This window comes from Bos indicus, chromosome 5 (assembly GCF_029378745.1).
Source record: "Bos indicus isolate NIAB-ARS_2022 breed Sahiwal x Tharparkar chromosome 5, NIAB-ARS_B.indTharparkar_mat_pri_1.0, whole genome shotgun sequence".
Classification (NCBI taxonomy): domain Eukaryota; kingdom Metazoa; phylum Chordata; class Mammalia; order Artiodactyla; family Bovidae; genus Bos; species Bos indicus.
The window spans coordinates 28,626,178-28,650,274 of NC_091764.1; the positions used below are offsets into that span (position 1 = coordinate 28,626,178).

The window sequence follows — 24,097 nt, forward strand, 5'->3', positions numbered from 1 at the left end:
GATTCCCTTTCCTGCTTTTATTTTCTACATAGCACTAACCAAAGTCTAATGTGGTACAACCTTTACTTCTTTATCTGTTCATGGTCCATCTTCCCCCAATCAGGATGTAAATTGTTTGACAAAATGGGTTTGTTTTTCTTTAATTGTGGTAAAATTAGACACAACATAAAATTTACCATTTTAAAGGATACAGTTTAATGGCATTATGTACTTTCACATTGTTCTGCAGCCATCACCATTATCCATCTCTAGAACTTTCTTGTCATCCCAAACTGAAACTCGGTACCTGTTAAACAGTATCCCCTCATTCTCCTCTCCTCCCAGCTGCTGATAACCACTTTCTGTATCTATGAATTTGACTATTATGGGTACCTCAAGTAAGTAGAATCATGTGATATTTGTGCTTTTGTGACTGGCTTACTTCAGTTAGCATATCTTCAAAGTTCATGTTGTAGCATGTGTCAGAACATCCTTCCTTTTTAATGCTTCATAATATTCCATTGTGTGTGTGTGTATACACATACACATGTATGTGTGTATGTCGTGTCTGACTCATTGCAACTCCATGGACTGTAGCCCACCAGGCTCCTCTGTCCTTGGAATTCTCCAGGCAAGAATATGGGAATGGATAGCCATTCTGTTCTCCAGGGGATCTTCCCAATGCAGAGATCAAACCCAGGTCTCTTGCACTGTAGGCAGATTCTTTACCATTTGAGGCACCAGTTCAGTTCAATCACTCAGTCGTGTCCAACTCTTTGCGACCCCATGAATTGCAGCACGCCAGGCCTCCCTGTCCATCACCAACTCCTGGAGTTCACTCAAACTCACGTCCATCGAGTTGGTGATGCCATCCAGCCATCTCATCCTCTGTCATCCCCTTCTCCTCCTGCCCCCAATCTCTCCCAGCATCAGGGTCTTTTCCAATGAGTCAACTCTTCGCATGAGGTGGCCAAAGTACTGGAGTTTCAGCTTTAGCATCATTCCTTCCAAAGAACACCCAGGACTGATCTCCTTTAGAATGGACTGGTTGGATCTCCTTGCAGTCCAAGGAACTCTCAAGAGTCTTCTCCAACACCACAGTTCAAAAGCATGAATTCTTCAGCGCTCAGCTTTCTTCACAGTCCAACTCTCACATCCATACATGACTACTGGAAAAACCATAGCCAGGGAAGCCCATATACATAACACACACACACACACATACACACACACACACACATATATATATATAATTATGCCATCTTGTGTTTATCTGTTCATCTGTTGATGGACACTTGAGTTGTTTCACTCTTTAGTTATTAATGTGAATAATGCTGCTGTGAACATTGGTGTACAAAAAGCAGTCCCAGTTCCTGCCTTCATTTCTTTTGGATAAATACCCAGAAGTGGAATTGCTGGATCATGTGATAATTCTATTTAATTTTTTTAAGGAACTATGAACGCATGAGATTTTGCCTGTTATGTTCACTAATCTATAACCAAACTAATCTATAATCGAACAGAGGCTGGTCCAAAGTATATACTCCATAAATACTTGTTGAATTAACTTCTTAATTTCTCATTCTCTGGACAGTCTAAAAAGGCTGTGTGACTTGTCTGACCTAGCTTACTCCTAGTGGTCTCACACTAACTCTTAATGCTTGTGGTTTCAAGTTCAAGACCCCCAAAGCAGTCCCTTATAACTTGTACTAGAATTTTGCTGGGAATGATATCAGTTTCCACCAGTTGTTTATAGAACCCACCCCATTCTGTGGCCCTTCAGGCTTCTGGCCCCTCTGTCTTTCTCAGAAGCTCCTGTGTCACCAATAGCTGTCCCATTAACATACCCTCTCAGTGCCCTTGACTGTCACTTAACTGAATCCCTTTTAGATTAGCCTGGTGCTTTTTGCTTCGCTTCTCTTGAGCTCACTTCCCCGTGTCGCCAAGGCTCCTGCTACTCTTTTAGTGCAGAAATCATTCACTTTGACAGGAGACAGAGGCAAAAGGGGCTGAAAGAGTTCTAGTCTCTCTGTTACCTCCAATCTCTTAGTTTCAGTGCCAGACAGCAGACTTGTCCCATTTCCTTGTTTTTGCTCCAAATATAACACTTTTAAAATTGTCCTTCCAGTGTCCTTTGCCAGCTGGAGCTGTGTACAGTTTCCTGATACGGTTCTCTAAGTTTCTGCTATTAGCTTTTATGTGCATTTTTTTAAAGACTCACCTTCTGAAATCACGTTACTGGAAATGGGCTTACAGGAAATACAGAATTGGGACAGAACACTCAAAACTTATGTAACTTTGTAACAAGAACCCTAGAACTACAACAACAATCTGAATTAAAATATTAGCAGTCAAATCTCTGCTAACAGTTGAACCTCGAATCCTTGTCCGTCCTAAACCCCTGTGCCCTGGGGAGTGTGCTTCCAGCTAGATTAGAGGTAGGTTCCAGAGAGATGTCACTTCCAAGAAAGACTGTTTTCATCAAAATTAAAAATCTGATGTAGGATCTGCCTTCTTCTGGTGTTTTTTGCATAGAGATAAATAATGGCAATGGCACCCCACTCCAGTGCTCTTGCCTGGAGAATCCCATGGATGGAGGAGCCTGGTAGGCTGCAGTCCATGGGGTCGCTGGGGGTCAGACATGACTGAGCGACTTCACTTTCACTTTTCACTTTCGTGCATTGGAGAAGGAAATGGTAACCCACTCCAGTATTCTTGCCTGGAGAATCCCAGGGACGGGGGAGCCTGGTGGGCTGCCGTCTATGGGGTCGCATAGAGTCGGACACGACTGAAGCAGCTTAATAACTTAGCAAATTTCGTATAGGGGTCTCCCTTCATCTGATGTGTTGTATAGAGGGAAAATTTTTTTACCACCTTCGTTTCCATTTATTGCTTCGCCAGATGGCTTAATATAAGTGGAAACCAACTGATACCTGCATCCAAGGAAGGTACTTATACTGAATTTTATGTTTCTTAAGGTCTTTCTCTATTGCTAAAATGTACTCTTTAGTTCATGGTACTAGTGGAAAAGAACCTGCCTGCCAATGCAGAAGCTACAGGAGACTCAGGTTTGATCCCTGAGTCAGGAAGATCCCCTGGAAGAGGCCATGACAACCCACTCCAGTATTCTTGCCTAGAGAATCCCATGGACAGAGGAACCTACCAGGCTACATACAGTCTGTGGGTTACAAAGAGTCGAACACGACTGAACAACCAACACTTTCGCTTTTCACTCTTTAGTGGTAGAAAGCTTGAAGTTGTACATGAACCAGCATGACAGGTATCATTCTGATATCATTCCCTGTTCACCAGTCGCCTGTGAGCAAGTGCACGTTAAAAGAGCAATCTTTGTAGCACAACAGTCTGTATTTGGTTGTGGTCCTCTGTTTCTGTTTTATTTTTCCTGTATTTGTCCATATCTTTTAAAGCTTTGCACTTTTGGAAATCTTGTTGTGCCACCTCATAGTTATCTTTCGCTACTTTTTCCTTTTTTTCCCTGTTGGAAAAAAGATGTTCCCTAGTGGTAGGAAGGTTTAGTATAAATAGCTTGCTTGGGGGATTTACCAGCTGTCCAGTGGGTAAGACTCTGTACTTCCAATGCAGGGGGTGTGGGTTCGGCCCCTGGTCAGGGAACTAAGATCCCACATGTTGTGTGGTGTGGCCAAAAAAGTATTTAAAAAAAAAAACCTTGCTTGGGCTTTGAGAGGGGTAGTCCTGGATTCAGATCGTGACTCCTTCCACTGTTCCTTCATGAGTAATACAGGACATGTCACAACTCTCCCTGGAGCTTTGGAGTCCGCATTAGCAAATAAAAACACCTCCTGTGAAATGACTGGTATTCTAAGGATTAATAATTGTGTGTAGGAAGTACCCAGCACAGAGTAGGGACTTAGCAAATGGCAGCTGTTAAAACTGGGATCGTCTGCAGAATTCCCCACTATCCTGGGTGGAATCCCAAAGGTGTCAGACAAGATAGGAATCAGGCTTACTCCCTGTGCTCCAGTCACAGTGGCCTTCACGTCCTCTCGTCTCAGAGCTTTGAGCAGGCTCTTTTCTCTGCCTAGGATGTACTCCATATCGCGCCCCTATCACCCTGGAAACTCCTACCCCAGCTTCAGCTTGCAGCTCAAATCCTGCTTCCTGAGAGGGCTGTTCTTGCCAGAAGACTATCTCAGCCCCTCTGCCACATGCTCACCTGCATGTTGCCTTTGCCACCTGTATCGAAGTTCTTAACTGTGAACTTGGTGTGGTGGAGGCTGAGCTCCGTGAAGGTAGATGGTGTCTCTTTTGCTCACCCCCAGTGTACCTGGCCAGAGACAGCAATGGCACCCCACTCCAGTACTCTTGCCTGGAAAATCCCATGAACGGAGGAGCCTGTTGGGCTGCAGTCCATGGGATTGCTAAGAGTCGGACACGACTGAGCAACTTCACTTTCACTTTTCACTTTCATGCATTGGAGAAGGAAATGGCAACCCACTCCAGTGTTCTTGCCTGGAGAATCCCAGGGACGGGGGAGCCTGGTGGGCTGCCGTCTGTGGGGTCGCACAGAGTCGGACACGACTGAAGCGACTTAGCAGCAGCAGCAGCAGTGTACCTGGCACATACCTGGCAGAAGGTGAGACTTAATGAGTGCTACTGTTCCTATTTGGGCTTCCCTGGTGGCTCAGCAGTAAAGAATCAGCCTGCCAATGCAGGAGACCCAGGTTCAATTCCTGGGTCAGAAAGACCCCCTGGAGGAGGAAATGGCAACCCACTCCAGTATTCTTGGGGAACTCCATGGACAGAGGAGTCTGGTGAGCTGCAGTCCATGGGGTGGGAAAGAGTCAGACACAACGTAGCAACTACACAACAGCTATTATCAAGTGCATGTTGAGATGCCTCTTATGGGTGCTTCCAGGGTCAGTCAGACTATTTTCCCTGGGATATCTCTGTTCCACAGTAACGTTTCCTTTTTTTTTTCCTTTTAAATAGACATTGAAAGAAATGTCTGTTGTCAGCAGGAATGGAATTTTTGTTTGCTTTTTACTGCATTTATATATTTCTTTTGGCTGCGGTGGGTCTGCACTGCAGTGTGCAGGCTTGCCCCAGGTGCAGTAAGTGGGGACTCCTCTCTAGTTGCAGTGCAGTGGCTTCTCTTATGGAGCACGGGCTCTAAGGCGTGCGGGCTTCAGCAATTACAGCACAAAGGCTTAGTGGCCCCAGGGCATGTGGAATCTTCTGGGACCAGGGATCAAGCCCGTGTCTCCTGCATTGGCAGGTGGATTCCTAAGCACTGGACCACCAGGGGAGTCCCCAGTAATACTTCCTTAACTGTTACCTTTCAAACCCCTATGTGCTAAGCCACTTCAGTCATGTCCGACTCCTTGCAACCCCATGGACTATAGCCCACGAGGCTCCTCTGTCCATGGGATTCTCCAGGCAAGAACACTGGAGTGAGTTGCTATGCCCTCCTCCAGAGGATCTTCCCAACCCACTTCAGTTCAGTTGCTCATTCGTGTCCGACTCTTTGCGACCCCATGAATCACAGCACACCAGGCCTCCCTGTCCATCACCAACTCCCGGAGTTCACTCAGACTCATGTCCATCGAGTCGGTGATACCATCCAGCCATCTCATCCTCTGTCATCCCCTTCTCCTCCTGCCCCCAATCTCTCCCAGCATCAGAGTCTTTTCCAGTGAGTCAACTCTTCACATGAGGTTGCCAAAGTACTGGAGTTTCAGCTTTAGCATCATTCCTTCCAAAGTACCCCCAGGACTGATCTCCTTTAGGATGGACTGGTTGGAACTCCTTGCAGTCCAAGGGACTCTCAAGAGTCTTCTCCAACACCACAGTTCAAAAGCATCAATTCTTCGGCGCTCAGCTTTCTTCACAGTCCAACTCTCACATCCATACATGACCACAGGAAAAACCATAGCCTTGACTCGACGAAACTTTGTTGTCAAAGTAATGTCTCTGCTTTTGGATATGCTATCTAGGTTGGTCATAACTTTCCTTAGCGTTGTTTAATTTCATGGCTGCAGTCACCATCTGTAGTGATTTTGGAGCCCAAGGAAACAGTCTGACACTGTTTCCGCTGTTTCCGCATCTATTTCCCATGAAGTGATGGGACCAGATGCCGTGATCTTAGTTTTCTGAATGTTGAGCTTTAAGCCAACTTTTTCACTCTCCTCTTTCACTTTCATCAAGAGACTTTTTAGTTCTTCTTCACTTTCTGCCATAAGGGTGGTGTCATCTGCATATCTGAGGTTATTGATATTTCTCCCAGCAATCTTGATTCCAGCTTGTGCTTCTTCCAGCCCAGCGTTTCTCATGATGTACTCTGCATAGAAGTTAAATAAGCAGGGTGACAATATACAGCCTTGACGTACTCCTTTTCCTATTTGGAACCAGTCTGTTGTTCCATGTCCAGTTCTAACTGTTGCTTCCTGACCTGCATATAGGTTTCTCAAGAGGCAGGTCAGGTAGTCTGGTATTCCCATCTGTTTCAGAATTCTCCACAGTTTATTGTGATCCACACAGTCAAAGGCTTTGGCATAGTCAATAAAGCAGAAATAGATGTTTTTCTGGAACTCTCTTGCTTTTTCGATGATCCAGCAGATGTTGGCAATTTGATCTCTAGTTCCTCTGCCTTTTCTAAAACCAGCTTGAACATCTGGAAGTTCATGGTTCACATATTGCTGAAGCCTGGCTTAGAGAATTTTGAACATGACTTTACTAGCATGTGAGATGAGCACAATTGTGCCGTGGTTTGAGCATTCTTTGGCATTGCCTTTCTTTGGGATTGGAATGAAAACTGACCTTTTCCAGTCCTGTGGCCACTGCTGAGTTTTCCAAATTTGCTGGCATATTGAGTGCAGCACTTTCACAGCATCATCTTTCAGGATTTGGAATAGCTCAACTGGAATTCCATCACCTCCACTAGCTTTGTTCGTAGTGATGCTTTCTAAGGCCCACTTGACTTCACATTCCAGGATGTCTGGCTCTAGGTCAGTGATTACACCATTGTGATTATCTGGGTCGTGAAGATCTTTTTTGTACAGTTCTGTGTATTTTTGCCACTACTTCTTAATATCTTCTGCTTCTGTTAGGTCCATACTATTTCTGTCCTTTATCGAGCCCATCTTTGCATGAAATGTTCCCTTGACATCTCTAATTTTCTTGAAGAGATCTCTAGTTTTTCCCATTCTGTTGTTTTCCTCTATTTCTTTGCATTGATCGCTGAGGAAGGCTTTCTTATCTCTCCTTGCTATTCTTTGGAACTCTGCATTCAGATGGTTATGTCTTGCCTTTTCTCTTTTGCTTTTTGCTTCTCTTCTTTTCACAGCTATTTGTAAGGCCTCCTCAGACAGCTATTTTGCTTTTTTGCACTTCTTTTCCATGGTGTTGGTCTTGATCCCTGTCTTCTGTACAATGTCACGAACCTTCGTCCATAGTTCATCAAGCACTCTATCTATCAGATCTAGTCCCTTAAATCTATTTCTCACTTCCACTGTATAATCATAAGGGATTTGATCTAGGTCATACCTGAGTGGTCTAGTGCTTTTCCCTACTTTCTTCAATTTAAGTCTGAATTTGGCAATAAGGAGTTCATGATCTGAGCCACAGTCAGCTCCCGGTCTTGTTTTTGCTGACTGTATAGAGCTTCTCCATCTTTGGCTGCAAAGAATATAATCAATCTGATTTCGATGTTGACCATCTGGTGATGTCCATGTGTAGAGTCTTCTCTTGTGTTGTTGGAAGAGGGTGTTTGCTATGACCAGTGCGTTCTCTCGGCAAAACTCTATTAGCCTTTGCTTCATTCCATATTCTAAGGCCACATTTGCCTGTTACCCCAGGTGTTTCTTGACTTCCTACTTTTGCATTCCAGTCCCCTATAATGAAAAGGACATCTTTTTTGGGTGTTAGTTCTAAAAGGTCTTGGAGGTCTTCATAGAACCGTTCAACTTCAGCTTCTTCAGCAGTACTGGTTGGGGCATAGACTTGGATTACTGTGATATTAAATGGTTTGCCTTGGAAACAAACAGAGATCATCCTGTCATTTTTGAGATTGCATCCAAATACTACATTTTGGTCTCTTTTGTTGACCATGATGGCTACTCCATTTCTTCTAAGGGATTCCTGCCCACAGTAGTAGATATAATGGTCATCTGAGTTAAATTCACCCATTCCAGTCCATTTTAGTTCGCTGATTCCTAGAATGTCAACATTCACTCTTGCCATCTCCTGTTTGACCACTTCCAGTTTGTTTTGATTCATGAACCTGACATTCCAGGTTCCTATGCAATATTGCTCCTTACAGCTTCAGACCTTGCCTCTATCACCAGTCCCATCCACAGCTGGGTGGTGTTTTTGCTTTGGCTCCATCCCTTCATTCTTTCTGGAGTTATTTCTCCACTGATCTCCAGTAGCATATTGGGCACCTACTGACCTGGGGAATTCCTCTTTCAGTATCCTATCACTTTGCCTTTTCATACTGTTCATGGGGTTCTCAAGGCAAGAACACTGAAGTGGTTTGCCATTCCCTTCTCCAGTGGACCACATTCTGTCAGACGTCTCCACCATGACCCGCCCGTCTTGGGTGGCCCCACATGGCATGGCTTAGTTTCATTGAGTTAGACAAGGCTGTGGTCTGTGTGATTAGATTGACTAGTTTTCTGTGATTATGGTTTCAGTGTGTCTGCCCTCTGATGCCTCTCGCTACACCTAACTGTCTTACTTGGGTTTCTCTTACCTTGGACGTGGGGTATCTCTTCATGGCTGCTCCAGCAAAGCGCAGCCGCTGCTCCTTACCTTGGACGAGGGGTATCTCCTCACAGCTGCCCCTCCTGACCTTGAACGTGGAGTAGCCCTCCAGCGCCCGCGCAGCCACTGCTTCTTGAACCCGGGGATCAAGCCAATCTCTTAAGTCTCTTGCATTGGCAGGCGAGTTCTTTAGCACTAGCGCCACCTGGGGAGCACCTACAGTAAAATGCTGACTAGGAGAAAACTGAAAGGCTTCCTGACTTCTTATGGAAACCGAAGCCTGGGTAGTGACTTTTTAGAAGTGGGACTTACAGGCTCTGAAGGACAGATAGACCAATATAGCAGGAGGAGGTATGGGATATATTTTAGGATAGGAGAGGCCTTATTTCAAAAACTTTGAAATTGCAAGGCCTACTCTGAAAGTGAAGAAAAGGGTTTTAATGAGGGAAGGAGAAATGTTTCATTATTTAAACAAAATGTTTACAAAGAGTTTGTAAGAACATTAAAGAAATGCATGTGCTCTATAATATAAATACACATACACGTATATGCATTCATTATTTGATCTCATTTATGTAAACATGTATATTCCTAACAATAACATACCCTATTGAATTACTACATGTCACAACAACCCTATAAAGTAGGTACTGTTATCACCAGTTTGCAAATGCACAGATGGGTTAGGTAGTTTTCCAAAAATGACACAGCTAGTGAAAGATAGAGTTCAGATTTGAACCTTGCGGGTATATATGTATATATGTTTGTATGTGTGTATTTTTTTTTTTTTGCCAGGCAGTGCAATTTATAGAATCTTAGTTCCCTGACCAGGGATCAAACCCCGGGCCCTCAGCAGTGCAAATGCAGAGTCCTAACCACTGTACCACTAGGAGATTCTAGAGCCCATACTCTTAACTACTATGTTAGACAGAGAGGAATCTATCAAAATGTTCATTGTGGTGGTTTGTTTTCTCCTTTGTTCTCCAGGTTTTTCTATACAGATATCCTATAAGAGTTAAATGATGAAAGTTTGAATAGGGCAGAAGTGGGGGTGGTGAAATTGAAGGATAAATATGTGTTTTAGAACAAAAGAATCCACCCTATTTCCTTTTCCACTTTGTTAAATTTTCCAGAAGAACTGATGGCTACCACAATTCTACAGGCCACTGAGGCCCTGTCTCCGGAAGCTGAAGCCAGCACAGCTCTCATTGCAGGTAACAAAGACTCTGAGTCAAATCCAAGGGGCCTTCTGAGCTCAGGGGCCCTCTTGCTCCAAAGACAGCCAAGAAACCAATGTGATGGATTAAGATTCTCCCTGTACAGAACAGCACCACAAACTAGAGACCAAATCTATTAGTGGGTTCACTTTGGCATGTAAGTTATGTTACACACAGAGGCTTCACATCAGAGGCACTGCCAGTAATTGAGAGGTTGGGAGATGGCCACAAATAGATGCACTGCCTATGGATGCTGCAGTCGGGTGTGGGGGTAGGGATGAGGACGTGTGTGGTTTGTTGAGTGGTGAGAGAGGATGGGAGGGGTCAGAAACCCCTACAGGAGGCTATGGATTTAAAAACTCTTCCTGTTGGGATAAGCGATTTCCTGTTTCCCTCCTTCCGTTTCTATCATAATCATCAGGAACTAGTTGAGCAGGAGTTCATTTTGACAGAAATCAAAAGTCCTTAAGCCCAAGGAGACTCTAGATATCATGTGCTGAGGAAGTTGGGCTTGGTGGGAGAATATGGACTTAGACGCTAGTTAACAGCATGAGGCTCCTCATTACGAGTGAGGGAATCGTCTAAAGCAGGGGACCCCGTGAGTTACTGAGACGCCCGAATCCTGAAACATGTCTGCATTTTCCCTCTCCTTTCCAAGTTGTTATCACCGTGGTCTTCCTCACCCTGCTCTCAGTCGTGATCTTGATCTTCTTTTACCTGTACAAGAACAAAGGCAGCTACGTCACCTACGAACCCGCAGATGGCGAGCCCGGCGCCGTTGTCCTGATGGAGAATGACTCAGCCAAGGGCAGAGAAAAGGAAGAATATTTCATCTAATGGTTCCCAGGCCCCCAGGAGCTTATCCAGGTTCCAGTGCTATCACACTATTTATTAGGTTAAAGTTTTACCTGAAACCGGTGAGAAGCGTTGATTGATATGGGTAAACCTGAGCTCCTTCCAGGACATGGGCCTAAATGCCAGCATCACCGACACCATGGACCGGGGACACAAAGCTAGCTGCTCACGCCTCTAGCCAGGCCTGTCACTCAGCTTCTGACTGATGAGTGAGATGGTGCTGGGCTGGCAACACTGGAGTGTATGCCCAGGCATCTTCACTTTTTCACAGGTTGAAGGGAAGAAGAGAGTTGGGGGTCACTGGATGCTCCTCTGTCCCTTACCTGGTCACCGAGTGACAAGCCAAGTGGAAGTAGTATCCTCAGTTCTTCCCAGAGGCAGAGCACAAGGAAAGGCTGGGCCAGGAAACTGTGGAGACCTCCCTCCTGATGAACATGCCACGTCCCTTAATCTGAGCCCTTCCTTATCCCCCAACAATCCAGATATATGCTATTTTTATCGGAATTAAAATTGTTTATTGATACAGAAATCAGATTCTCATGTGCAAAAAAATCACCATCTTTATACTTCGACTTATCTTTGCTGGAACTTTTGTGACAGTTTGCTCTGTCGTTTTTGTTCAGCCTCTCAATCATGTCCGACCCTTTGTGATCCCATGAACTGCAGCATGCCAGGCTTCCCTGTCCTCTATTGCCCAGAGTTTGCTCAAGTTCATGTCCATTTTTTGCTTACTCAACTCTTACCTGTGTCCTCTCCCAAGCAAAGGGGGCCCCAGGAAGTTTCAGAAGTTCCCAGAACAATCTCACGTTTGCAGCAGAGATGGTCCTGGGAAGTTTGTCCTAGAAGAGGATCATTAGAAATAGACCCTGGGAGATGAGTTGTTTAGCCTCCATCCTGGCAAAGGCCAGGATGTCCCTGATCCATTCTGTGTACACACAGAGGGAACAAGGAACAACCTGTGACTTTTCCCACCAATGCCCTTTCTATCTCATTTCATCCATCTCAAAATGAGGCATATTTAAAAGGTACAGCGTTTTGGTAGAAATCATTAACTCTCCATGCATTGTTTACTTTGGAATTAAACTAAACCTCCTTCAAGGTCTTAACTATATTGTGTTCATTTTTCAAGCTCAAGTCCACCCAAGGTAAGACCTAAGAGTTGAGAAATTCATCTTAGCAACTTATATTCCAGTTTTCAGCATTTCTCCAAACAGAATTTTGGAAAAACCGAAGATCACATTCAACTTACAACTTAACAAGTTGTCAAACTAAAAAAACATTTTCCTCAAGTCAAACTTAAGGGCAGGAGGAGACTCCTCCAAATGAGGAGACTCAATTGTTCCCTTATTTCTAAGTTTATGTTCTGAATTCCTCTGGCCTAATAGGCTTTTAAGAATCTGAAAGTGCTTAGGAAATAAAATGAAAAAAATCTAAAAATCTAGAATGGATCTCATAAAAATGGTCAAATCTTAGCCTTGTACTCCTGCATTTATTTCAAAGACTTCATTAAAAGAAAAAAAACAAAACAATGACAGCAACACTTATCTGAATTCTAGGTGAGATATAAAAAACGTTATATACAGAAGAGATCTAAAAAGTTGAGTAAAGAATCCTTGAAGTGAGGTGTAATGCAACTTCATCACTTTATTCAAATCTTCAAAATAGTCTTTATTCTACATTTTTAGTATAAAAAATCCACAAGTTAAGTGCACCACAGTGTAGAGAGAGACATACAACGCTGAACTTCCATAACAGTCAATGGTACAGTCAAACATCACATGTACAGAACACAAATTTAGATGAACTGAAATTATAAGATAAAATAAAATCCAATTTTAGAAAACAAAAATCAAAATATTAAGGATCCCTGAAATATTCTTAACCCTAATGAGATTTCACTGGACTCAAGTCATTTAGTAGTGAGGCATTCACAATATGACCCCATTAACCCAGCTGAGGAATTCTTGGGAGCCATAGTGGCTACATCAGACACTGACAAGAAATGGTAACCAATTTCTGATCTGCAAACTCCCCTTAATTTGGCTCCAGAGTCATCAGGCTTTTAAATGCATCCTCCTCCTTGCCCCTCAAAATTATAAACAGACTGCTGTTTACGGTAGTTTGCACTGATACCCTTTGTTAAAACAAGGTTCAGTTTTTCTGGCACCAAAACAAATTTGGGCTTGGTTCATGTCTGAAGAGAAAACCTATGAGGAGGGTCCAAAAGGCACCCTCCGCTTTTGCCTGAGATGCAAAAGCAGAAGCAGTGGGTCCTGTGCTTGGGGCACAGAGGGGGTTTCAGAGGATCCTTTGTGAAAGACTAGTTAAAAGATGACAAGTGGGGGGAAGTGCAAGGAGAGAAGGAAATTAGTCTGACTGGCTTTCTGTCCTGCACCATTGATTCAATGGAGATCGGTGGGAAGGAGTGGAAGACACGGGTTGAGGGTAGGACCAGGGGCAAAGGACGGAAAGGAAAAGGCAGACAACTAATGCGGTTCGTTTATAACAAGTAATATAAATCAAAGACTTAAAGGAGATTAAAGACCAATCAGAATAATTTGGCAACTTTAATTCTTAGGAAGATCAAAGTTCCCTCCAAACCTAATTTGATGTTTTATTACTAAAAGCAAAGACCAGTATGGTACAGTATTACTCCAGAGGAATTAAAGGAAGATCCTTAGGGCTGCTTCACCCACATTCATTTTATGAATGGATACCTCCCCTACCTCAAAATGCTTTAGGGAGGTACTGCTACCATTACATGGTTCCTTATTAAGTTTGAAAAGTGCCTGAAAGTTTGGGCACCAGAAAGACACCCCAACAACATGTGTCTAAACTGCAACTTCAGGTTAATATGACTAAAGCAGTTACATTGTGAGAAGTGCTGAAGGTATGTGATGTCTTTCCCGGCATAGAGATGGCCTTGGTTCTTCACCAGATGGTGTAGCCACCATCTGAACCACCCATGAAGAAGTTTCCCTTCCGCTGAGTTACGAGGACATTGGCTCCCTGCATGACTGCCAGCTGAGCAGCATTGGGAGGGCATCCCGGGGGAGGAGGCTGAAAGGAAAAGACAAGGTTGATTGGGCAGAGGGCAGCTATGGGAGGGAAGTGGACAAAGGTGACAAAGGACCAATCAGGAAGACGGCAGTGTGCTAACCAGTGGCATCTCAAAGAGCTATTTGGGCCACCAATCTGAGTCCAGCGGGTCTACATTCTTTGTGAGCCCAAAGATATAAACAGGAAACCCACTCATTTAAAGGGTTCTGGATCCAAAATAAAGCCTACGGATACCTTCTGAGCGTGTGTGCCTACGAAGTCCAGACTCGCAGGCATTCAGTGCAGAAAATCACTCCTATTCACATCCCAAAACATGGAGTGGGTACCAGGTCCAGGGACCTATATCACAGGGTCTGACAGTTTTCAAATGGCCCTGGATAATCTGAAGGCTCTACTTGATGACAGCATTTTCACTTCATCCCTAGCCTATGGTTATTGAGTAGATGGTCCTAGCAAGGACCATCTGGGCTCTAATTCTCATACAAAGGGGAACTGATTAATCAAGAGACATAGCTAAAATCCCTAGTATCTCTCTAAATGCAATTTAATAGGGATTATGCATTGTTTTTTTAATCATCATGGTTCCTAATACAATGCCATGCTGATGGCACATATTAAATAAATGCTTATGGAATGAATGAGGTGTGTTACTAGACTAGTACCAAAGTGAACTGGAAAAGCAGCAGGCAGGACTCCTAAGACAGGAAAACAAAGGAATCTGATAAATTCTGACATCGGTGAGTACGCCAGATGTTACTGACTGGCCATGGTTCTCCTGCCCCCTTGAGTGCTTCCTGCCTTACCACTGGACGTCAGTGATTATTACACCAATACCAGCAACTATTACCCAGGGATGACGAAAGGATGACCAGTCATTTCAGAAAGTTGAAATACACAAGGGTTGAGCTTTTTTGTGACCAAGTCATACTCACAGGAATGTTTCCAGCAGTAGCGCCAGCTCCAAATCTGGCCCCTGCATCATACCCTCCTTCCACCAGCACTGTTGAACCAGGTGGATAGATGGGACCAACTGGATAATAAGCCATGGGGATTGTGGAACCTAAAGGTCCAACAGCCACAGACTGGGCCATGGGAAGATACAGTGAGGCGCCAGGAAATGCAGCTGACATGGTGGGGACGGTGGCAGCCCCTGGGTGCACAAAGCTTGGACGATAGAGCTAGAAGAGGCAGAAGAGAAGGCAACAAGTTACTTTATGACATTCCTATTTCAGATCTCAATTTAATGAGTCAAGTCCTAATTCTCCTTGTGCAGATTACACTCTTGAGTTACACAAGTTGCCTTTCCACTGCCACTCAATATTCTCCTGGATCACTTCCTGCTATAGCTAATGTTAGGCTCAGGGAATGCAAACTCATCTTCTTAACTTCAGCCAGTGCCAAACAACATAAAACAATCAGATAATGCCTTCTCCAACCCAACAGAAATGGCTGAACTATGTCACGTTTTAAGGTGATTCATGTGAGCACTCTCTCCTGTTTGTGGAAAGTAAATAAATGTGTGGAGCCAGACTTGGCCAAGGACTGAAAACATGATCCAAGAGTATTCCATTATTTAAGTCTAGTTAACTGGAAGCACCTCTGAGTAGGCAGGTGGAGCATCAGTATAGGGTGGAGCCTGAGGAAGATGCAAGGTCTGAGGGTACACAGGGTTCCCAGGAGGCTGCACGGGGTAAGTTGGCTGCGTTGGATATTGACCTGGAAGACAAAGGGGGAAAAAAGCATGTTGTCTACCATCCAGAGTCACCAAAACAAAGCAGGGCATATTGGGTAGCTAACCTAACCGGGATAAGCAAAAAGAATTTCCAAACAGACTGCCATAGAGGGCCTGATTCCTGGAGCCAAGAAAATAAGCATTCTCTTTGCACCCTTAAAGCTGAAGAAGCTGGATCCCAACTGGACATCCAGTAGCGGACTGCTATAGGGTAAAGTCTAGCTGGGCCCAAGATCTTTTCAGAATGCAGGGCAATTCTGGGCACCCCCTCTAGCCGGTATTTCAACGGTGTGTCCCGTTTCCCTTTTGCGTGGTCTCCAAAGGTCTGGTTGTAACTGACCAAGACCTCGTGAGTAACGGTGGTTGTGGTCATCGACCTCACAGGTTCCTACTCAAGGTCGACTTCCAAATGAAAAGAGTGAGTGGTGGAAGTGAACACTGAGATCGGGGAGGGGGCTGAGGGGAATGTTCTGACACAGAAACCGGGAGACTTTCTGGCCGCCACCGAGGGTAAGGGGAAAGAGACCCCCTTCGGGCCCGACTGGCCCGCCCACCAGAGCGGCACTTGACTGGTTAAGCCCGGAGGCCTGCCTGTGGTTCCGGAGCGCGGCGCCCCGCCTCTGCCAGTTCTCCATTGGCCTACCCAAATCTCGCCTCCAGCTCCCCATTTGCTCCTACAGACGCTTATCACGACAAACCTTCTCCCCCCCCACCAACAACCCACCCACCCAATAGCACCCCCCCAAACCCGAGTCCGCAGCTCCAAACTGCGCCACAGAGTTTAAGGGAGAAAGGGCCGTGAGGGAGCGAACGGCCGTTGTTCGGGGATGACGAAGGTGTCTGGCGCAGCCCCGGGCACTGCAGCTGGCTCAGGAGCGCGGCGCACCTCGCCCCAGGCCTGGCGTTCGGTGACCCTGGGCTCCGGGCCCGCTTGTTCCGGGCCAGCACTACTCCCCCCGGCGGCCTCAGCCACCCCCTGTCCTTGCCTTTGCTGTTCATGGTGGATGCGGGTCCGGCTCGGCTCGGCGTCGCGGACGGTTATTTTTTTCGTCCTCTTCCTGTTCGTAGTCACTTCCGTGTCACGTGACGATCTGTCCGCCTAGCGTCACCCGACGCCCGAGTGCCGCTGCCACCGGAAACCCCGCCCCTTCGCCCGGCCTCCGGTTGCTGGAGGGATGGCCCGCGTGATCCCGTCCTCTCCCGTAGGCCCCGCCCACCGGGTCTTGTCCTCCAACCCCTACCCTTGTCCCTCGGCTGAAGGAAAACCAAATACAGGTATTGTCTCAAAACGGGATCTTTTCTCTCTTGAACGCTCGGAGGCGGTAACATTAAACTATTCTCTGGAACCTTTTTCCACCTACGTTCAGCACCTCAAGGTCACCTCATCTTGACAGGTTTCTACAAGGGGCATGTATGCTTGCTAAGTCTCTTCGGTCGAGTCCGACTCTGTGCGACTCTGTGGACTCTGTCCATGAGATTCTCGCCGGGCTTCCTCTGTCCGTGAGATTCTCCAGGCAAGAATACTGGAGTGGGTTGCCATTTCCCATGGATTGAACCGGCAACTAACACACATACCCAAGGGACATAGATTCCTACAGTCTTATCTAACTGCCTGAGATGCTTCGCAGCCCTTGATCTATCACTGGTTCCCCTCACTCAAGTCTTCGCTGCCTTTGTATTCTACCGATAGGCTGTCGGTATTTTATTTCTGTGTCGCTTTCTCACCGACAGGAAGGGTATGCTGTGCTGTGCCCCGCCCCACCCCCCCCTCAACAGCTAGCACTAAAACGCATGTTCTTGGTACCCAAGGAGTACCCATGCCCTGGCTCTTACTTTGATACCTGTCACAGACACCTGTATGGTACCTGATATGTATTTTCTCTGTGTATCACTTCTCTTCTAACTTAATCGTTCTTAAGAGCAAAGATGCCATCCTTTAAGGCAACAATTGCTTCCATTCTTTAAGATACCTGCTGAACGCTTGCTGTGTTCAGGTACAGAGATGGAGCTGAACAAGACAGCCCAAGGCTATTTTCTCATGGTTTACATTCTGTAGTGTAGGAAGAACATTAGAAAAGCATCTGAAACGAAAGCTTTAAAAAGAAAAACCCTCGGTAAACATTAGAAACCTGATAAATATTTGCTGTTGAATGACTTAAACCACTGAAAAGACCAGTGCTCACTTCATCAGCAATCCGTTGTTTTTCTCTCCAGTATCATATTACAGTTTGCAGAACACCATTAATATGCATGATTTTATGGAGTCATCACAGATCTTCACAACAGCCCTGTGTGGCAGGCAAGTCTTGTTTAAGCATTTCTGTTTTTCAAATGAGAGAATTGATTAAAGAGATTTACCCTAAGTCACACAGTGAGCAGGTTACAAAGTCAGTCCCCACCCCCACCCCAGTTCCCAAATCAGTGTTTTTGTTTTGTTTTGTTCTTATCCCTTCACTCTGCCTATCACAACTAAAATGCCTTGCTGCTGCTGCTGCTGCTAAGTCGCTTCAGTCATATCCGACTCTGTGTGACCCCATAGATGGCAGCCCACCAGGCTCCCCCGTCCCTGGGATTCTCCAGGCAAGAGCACTGGAGTAGGTTGCCATTTCCTTCTCCAATGCGTGAAAGTGAAAAGTGAAAGTGAAAAGTGAAAGTGAAGTCGTTCAGTCGTGCTCGACTCTTAGCGACCCCATGGACTGCAGCCTACCAGGCTCCAAAGCTCAATATCCAAGACTGTATTTGGAGTTCTTTCAGGTTTTTTCCCTTTCTTTAAATTCATATTATTTATTTGGTTCAGGCTGGTGTCAGTATGATAAAGCCTCTGATATTTACCTTTTCCTGTATTTCTGACTATTCTTCTTGAGGGCAGGCACAGTGTTAGATACTTATTTCAACAGTTCTTTGGAGAACACTTATAAATGCCAAGCACTGTTCTAAAAGAAAACAAAGCTCTTGCTCTCCTGAATTCACCTTCTGGTAAAGGGTCTTGCAAAGTTTTTGGAGCAAAATTCACAGTAATTTAAAGTAATATACTTTAAATCATGACCCAGTACACATACATATATAAATATGTGTAACTATATGTAACTGGAAATTTTATGACCTGATACCTATTCTTCTGTGTACAATGCACTGTCATATTTTCTAATCTCTCTCATTTCCTTTTTTCAATTCTGGTTGTGATTTCACATCCTACTAACAAGTCAGGACTCACATTTTGAGAAACACTGTTTTGGGGTTTGTTTGTTTGGTTAAGTGGACTTTTACTGTCAGGGTCTTACATTTTTCTTAGCATGAAATTTGCAGTCACTAATTGGTAAATTTGAAAGAATAAGTCCTTGGAGGTCAGATCAGTCAATCTTCTCCCCTGTAACCTAACTTTTACAAGTTAGACCCTAAACCACCCGAAAGCCTGAAACTGGAGAGGTCACTAATCTATACCCATCCTACCCTGTGCCCAGGGCCTCAGACAGTACAGGAATGAACCTGAGAAAGGAACTGCCCTTATTTCTCTTTCTGGACCCTCGGTTAGGAACCCTGAAATTGTGTTGACTATAGCAACCCATGTCGGGCTTCCCTGGTGGCTCAGAGGGTAAAGCGTCTGCCTGCAATGCAGGAAACTGGGGTTCGATCCCTGGGTCAGGAAGACCTCCTGGAGAAGGAAATGGCAACCCACTCCGGTACTCTTGCCTGGAAAATCCCATGGACGGAGAAACCTGGTAGGCTTCATGGGGTCGCAAAGAGTCGGACGTGACTGAGCAACTTCACTTTCATAGCAACCCATGTCAATGAGAATGTAGGAGAGGGACGCTAGTTCTGGTCATCACTGCGTCACCAGCTGACTTTGGTCCTCGTCTTCTCTGCTGCCACTTGTTCCTTGTCGTATAGGAATCAGAATCTACACCAGTGTCCTTGCAGACGCTATGCACTTTGTGTCCATAACAGACAGAGGAAACATTCAGCCAAGGGGACTGTATTTCAGAGAGCTTAAATAGCTGAACTAAGTTACACTGCTACAGAGCCAGTGTTCAGTCTCAGCTTTGCTTGATTTACAAGCCTTGTTTCTAATGTTTATTAATACATTGTTTAATCTGTTTACCTTGTTTTTAATCTGTTGCCTCCCAAGGGTCTCAGTTTCATCATCTGCCCAAAAATTCACATGATTGTTGTGTCACCTCCTGCTCTAAATCTAAACCCTATTTTGGGGAAGGAAAAAAGCAAAGAGGAGCCTGAGAAGGCAGAGGGGAAGTGGGCCAAGCTGATAATCAGATTGTAAATTTTGGTCAGGCTCTGTGTGTGTTAATCGCTCAGTCATGTCCAACGCTTTGCAACTCTATGGATTGTAGCCCGGCAGGCTCCTCCATCCATCGAATTCTCTAGGCAAGAATACTGGAGTGGATAGCCATTCCCTTCTCCAGGAGATTTTCGCAACCCAGGGATCGAACCAAGGTCTCCTGCAGTGCAGGCAGATGCTTTACCATCTGAGCCACCAGGGAAGTCCAGTCAGGCCCTATCAGGTGTTACAGGGATAAATACAAATACTTCTACTGGATGATAATCAGCCCCTGCCCCAAGCCTTCTCCCCAGATACCCTCCTCTACTCCAGCCCTTCACTGAAACCCCTCCTCTGCAGACCTGTCCATAGTCTAGTGACTAAAGGGTTAACTCTTGACATCCAGGAAGCCTGCAGGATCTAGCTCCAGCTAAGGCTAACTGCCTTCGGACTGGTCAGTCTTCATCCTCCTCTACAGGATGTTAGGTATTTTTTTTGCTTAACGCTGGCTTCAGGACCTGGGTCTCCTGAAAGCCAGGGCAGAGCCAAATGAGGTTACCACCGAAAAGGAGGAGCTGCAAACCCTTGTTTTCTCTGGCAGGTGGGATTAAGGGGCATATGGCTACTTTGTTGGACAGGCATCAAAAGCTTTTTTATTTTCTTCATTCTCCTGGGTCCCCCAATGAGACAAAGATACCATTCAGTCATCAAACATCCTTTCCTGAATTAATTTAACAACTGTTTATTGATGGACTTCCCTAATGGTTCAGTAGTTAGGAGTCTGCCTGCCAATGCAGGGGACACAGGTTCGATCACTGGTCTGGGAGGATTCCACATGCTGTGGGACAGCTGGGCCCATGCACCACAACAACTGAAGCCCATACACCTAGAGCCTGTGCTCTGTAACAGGAGAGGCCACCACAGCGAGGGCCCACGCACATAGGCTGGAGAGTGGCTCCCACTCACTGCAGCTGGAGGAGGGTGTGAGCAGCAACAAAGACCCAGCCCAGCCAAAAATAAATTTTAAAAATTAAAAAAAAAAAAAAATAATAAAAAAGCCTATTTATCAAGCACCTGTTATGTGCCAGGCCCTGTAATAGACTCCAGGGAAACAGTAATGAAGAAGCACACTTAATCCCTGTCCTCATGGAACTTGTCTACCTAATGAGAGAGAGAGAAAAGTAAACCAAGTCAAAGTATAGTGTGATTAGTGCTGTCATAAGGATGGTATGGGGCCTCCCCTTGTGGCTCTGCCTGCGATACAGGAGACACAGGTTCAGTCGGTGATCCAGGAAGATCCCATGTGCTGCAGAGCAACTAAGCCCGTGTGCCACAACTAGTGACCTGTGCTCTAGAGCCCAGGAGCCACAACTACCGAAGCCCTTGTACCCTAGAGCCCGTGCTCAGCAACAAGAGAGGCACTGCACTGAGAAGCCTGAGCACTCCAACTAGAGAGCAGCCCTCGCCTGCAGCAATGAGAGAAAGCCCATGCAGCAACAAAGACCCAGCACAGCCATAAATAAATAAATAAAATTATATATAAAAAACCAACTGGACTAATACTGAGATTAATGTCCTGGATTAATTAACAGGATTAATGTCAGGGATAAAAACTCCATAAAGTCAAAAGAAAAATGACAGATTAGGAAAAAAATCGCAATTTGCATCACAAAGAGCTAATCCCCCTAAATATTAACAACTCCTAGAGATCAATAAGTATATGACCAACCATTAGAAAAAGTATCTGGGAGCAGAAGGAGTTAGATGAAGGTAGTCAAAATGTACAAGGATGTAACATACACCACGATACAGATAATTAACACTGCTGTAATTGTAAATGAAAGTTCTTAAGATAGTAAATCCTGAGTTCTCATCACAATTAAATTTTTTTTCTATTTAATTTTATATCTACATGAGATGGATTTCACTAACTAAACCTACTGTGATCATTTCATGATGTCTGTAAGTCGAATCATTTTGTTGTACACCTTAAATTTACATAGTTGTTGTTTAGTCACTAAGTCATGTCTGACTCATTGTGACCCTATGGATGTAGCCCACCAGGTTCCTCTGTCCATGGGATTTCCCAGGAAAGAATACTGAAGTGGGTTGCCATTTCCTCCAGAGGATCTTCCCGGTCCAGAGACTGAACTCAAATCTCCTTCATTGGCAGGCAGATTCTTTATCACTGAACCACCAGAAAATCCCAAACTTACCTAGTGCTGTATGTCAGTTATGTCCATAAAACTGGAAAAAAATTAAAAAAAAAAATTTAAATAGCAAGTGATATGTACAGACAGTCCATAGAAAAGGAAATATGAATGGCTTCTCAGTTCAGTTCAGTCCAGTCACTCAGTCGTGTCCAAGTCTTTGTGACCCCATGGACTGCAGCATGCCAGGCCTCCCTGTGCATCACCAACTGCCAGAGTTTACTGAAACTCATGTCCATTGAGTTGGTGATGCCATTCAACCATCTCATCCTCTGTTGTCCCTTTCTCCTCCTGCCTTCAATCTTTCCCAGCATCAGGGTCTTTTCAAATGAGTCAGCTCTTCAAATCAGATAGCCAAAGTATGGGAGCTTCAGCATCAGTCCTTCCAATGAATATTCAGGACTTCCTTTAGGTTGGACCATTTGGATCCCCTTGAAGTCCAAGGATCTGCCTTCCAATGCAGAGGATGTGGATTTGATCCTTTGTCAGGGAACTAAGATCCCACATGCTGTGGCACAGCTAAGCCTGTGCACCACAACTACAGAGAAGCCTGAGCCCCACAAGGAAAGGTCCCGTGAGCCACAACTAAGACTCAACACTGCCAAATAAATCATTTTTAAACTATTTATTTTTGGCTGCGCTGGGTCTTCCTTGCTGTCTGTGGGCTTTGTCTTGTTGCAGAGAGTAGGGGCTACTCTCAAGTCGTGCTTAGTCTTCTCATTGTGCTGTCTTCTCCTGTTGAATCACACAGGCTCTAGAGTGTGGGCTCAGTAGTTGTGGTGCAGGGGCTCAGTTGCCTTACAGCGTGTGGAATCTTCCTGGACCAGGATGGAACCCATATCCTCTGCTTTGGCAAGCGGATTCTTAGCCACTGGACCTGGACGTCATTGCTTTTGCTCAGGCTTTCTCTAGTTGCAGCAAGCAGGTGCTGCTCTTCCTTGTGATGTGTGGGTTTCTCATCGCAGAAGCTTCTCTTGTGGAGCACAGGCTCCAGGCATGCAGGCTTCAGTAGTTGCAGCACATGGGCTCTAGAATGTGGGCTCAGTAGTTGTGATGCAAAGGCTTAGCTGCTTCAAGACATGTGGAATCTTCCTGGACCTGAGATCGAACCAGTTTCCCCTGCACCTTCAGGCAGATTCTTATCCTCTGTGCCACCAGAGAAGTCCCTGATTAGAGCTTCTTAATGTACCTTTATTGAACACCTACTCTGTGTTGGACTCTTCACTACTATTAACAGAAAACAAAAACACCTCCTAGTTCCCAGCACAAAGAGGGAGGGTGGAGGTTTGTGGAAGAATCCAGTCAGGCTCTGAAGCAACCTTTTCAAAGCTTTGGCTGGTCTTTGTGTAACTAAGGGAACAAAGATTACAAGATATATGACTCAGAAATGGATCCTCTTTTCTTATTGCTGGCAAGCCTTTGTAGGAGAAGCAATAACACTGCTCTGCATAATAATGTCAAGGCCTAACTCCACTGTAGCTGGGGAGCCTAGTAAATCCTGGGACAGCTTCTCTTCTTTTGGGATTCTGAGCAATTTTTATCCCTGTGAAATCCCAAACCACTTGTATCAGAATCACTTAGTGTTTATTAAAAATGCAGCATAGTAGGGTGATTCTACCACATAACATTTGCTGGTTTGAGGGTTAAGCTTTCATTTTATTCTTCAAGGTGTGTGTGTGTTGTGTATGTGTGGTCCAAAAGTTATTTTCCAAAGGGCACTCAGAAGAGTAGAGCCTCATGTCCATCTCCATCTGGCCGAGGGACTGGAAGGGGTCTGAACTTGGGGTGCCAGCCTTTCTTGGACAAATTTTCTGGGTGGATTTTGTACTAGAGCTCATAGCGCCCACTCTATCCCTCACCCTCTGCCACATACTCACCTCTTCCAGACTGAATATGTCAGATTTAGGGAAACGTACTTCTGAATACGGGGCTCCCAGCTGGTGCTAGTGGTAAAGAATCCACCTGTAACGCAGGAGACCCGGGTTCAATCCCTGGGTTGGGAAGATCCCCTGGAGGAGGAAATGGCAAC

General features: G+C 45.2%; 2 protein-coding genes across 3 annotated transcripts in view; one reads left to right on the top strand and one right to left on the bottom strand.

Annotated features, from left to right (window-relative positions):
• SMAGP (small cell adhesion glycoprotein) overlaps positions 1 to 12,622 on the top strand; it is a 25,958-nt gene extending 13,336 nt beyond the window's left edge. The window contains exons 3-4 of the mRNA XM_070789093.1: positions 9,855 to 9,935; positions 10,597 to 12,622. Coding sequence (XP_070645194.1) covers positions 9,855 to 9,935; positions 10,597 to 10,775 — 260 coding nt within the window. The 3' untranslated portion in view covers positions 10,776 to 12,622. The remainder of the gene's footprint in view (positions 1 to 9,854; positions 9,936 to 10,596) is intronic.
• On the bottom strand, positions 12,413 to 16,709 carry DAZAP2 (DAZ associated protein 2). 2 transcript variants are annotated; one of them, XM_019960562.2, is made up of 4 exons: positions 16,572 to 16,709; positions 15,451 to 15,569; positions 14,863 to 15,031; positions 12,413 to 13,853 (listed from the first exon to the last, which is right to left on the bottom strand). In XM_019960562.2, the coding sequence occupies exons 1-4, from the start codon at positions 16,582 to 16,584 to the stop codon at positions 13,531 to 13,533; spliced, it is 624 nt and encodes a 207-aa protein (XP_019816121.1). In that variant the 5' UTR covers positions 16,585 to 16,709; the 3' UTR covers positions 12,413 to 13,530. The 2 variants fall into 2 exon arrangements, with proteins under 2 accessions (XP_019816121.1, XP_019816120.1); XM_019960561.2 differs by having other exon boundaries at positions 14,786 to 15,031.
• Positions 16,710 to 24,097: the final 7,388 nt, after the last annotated feature.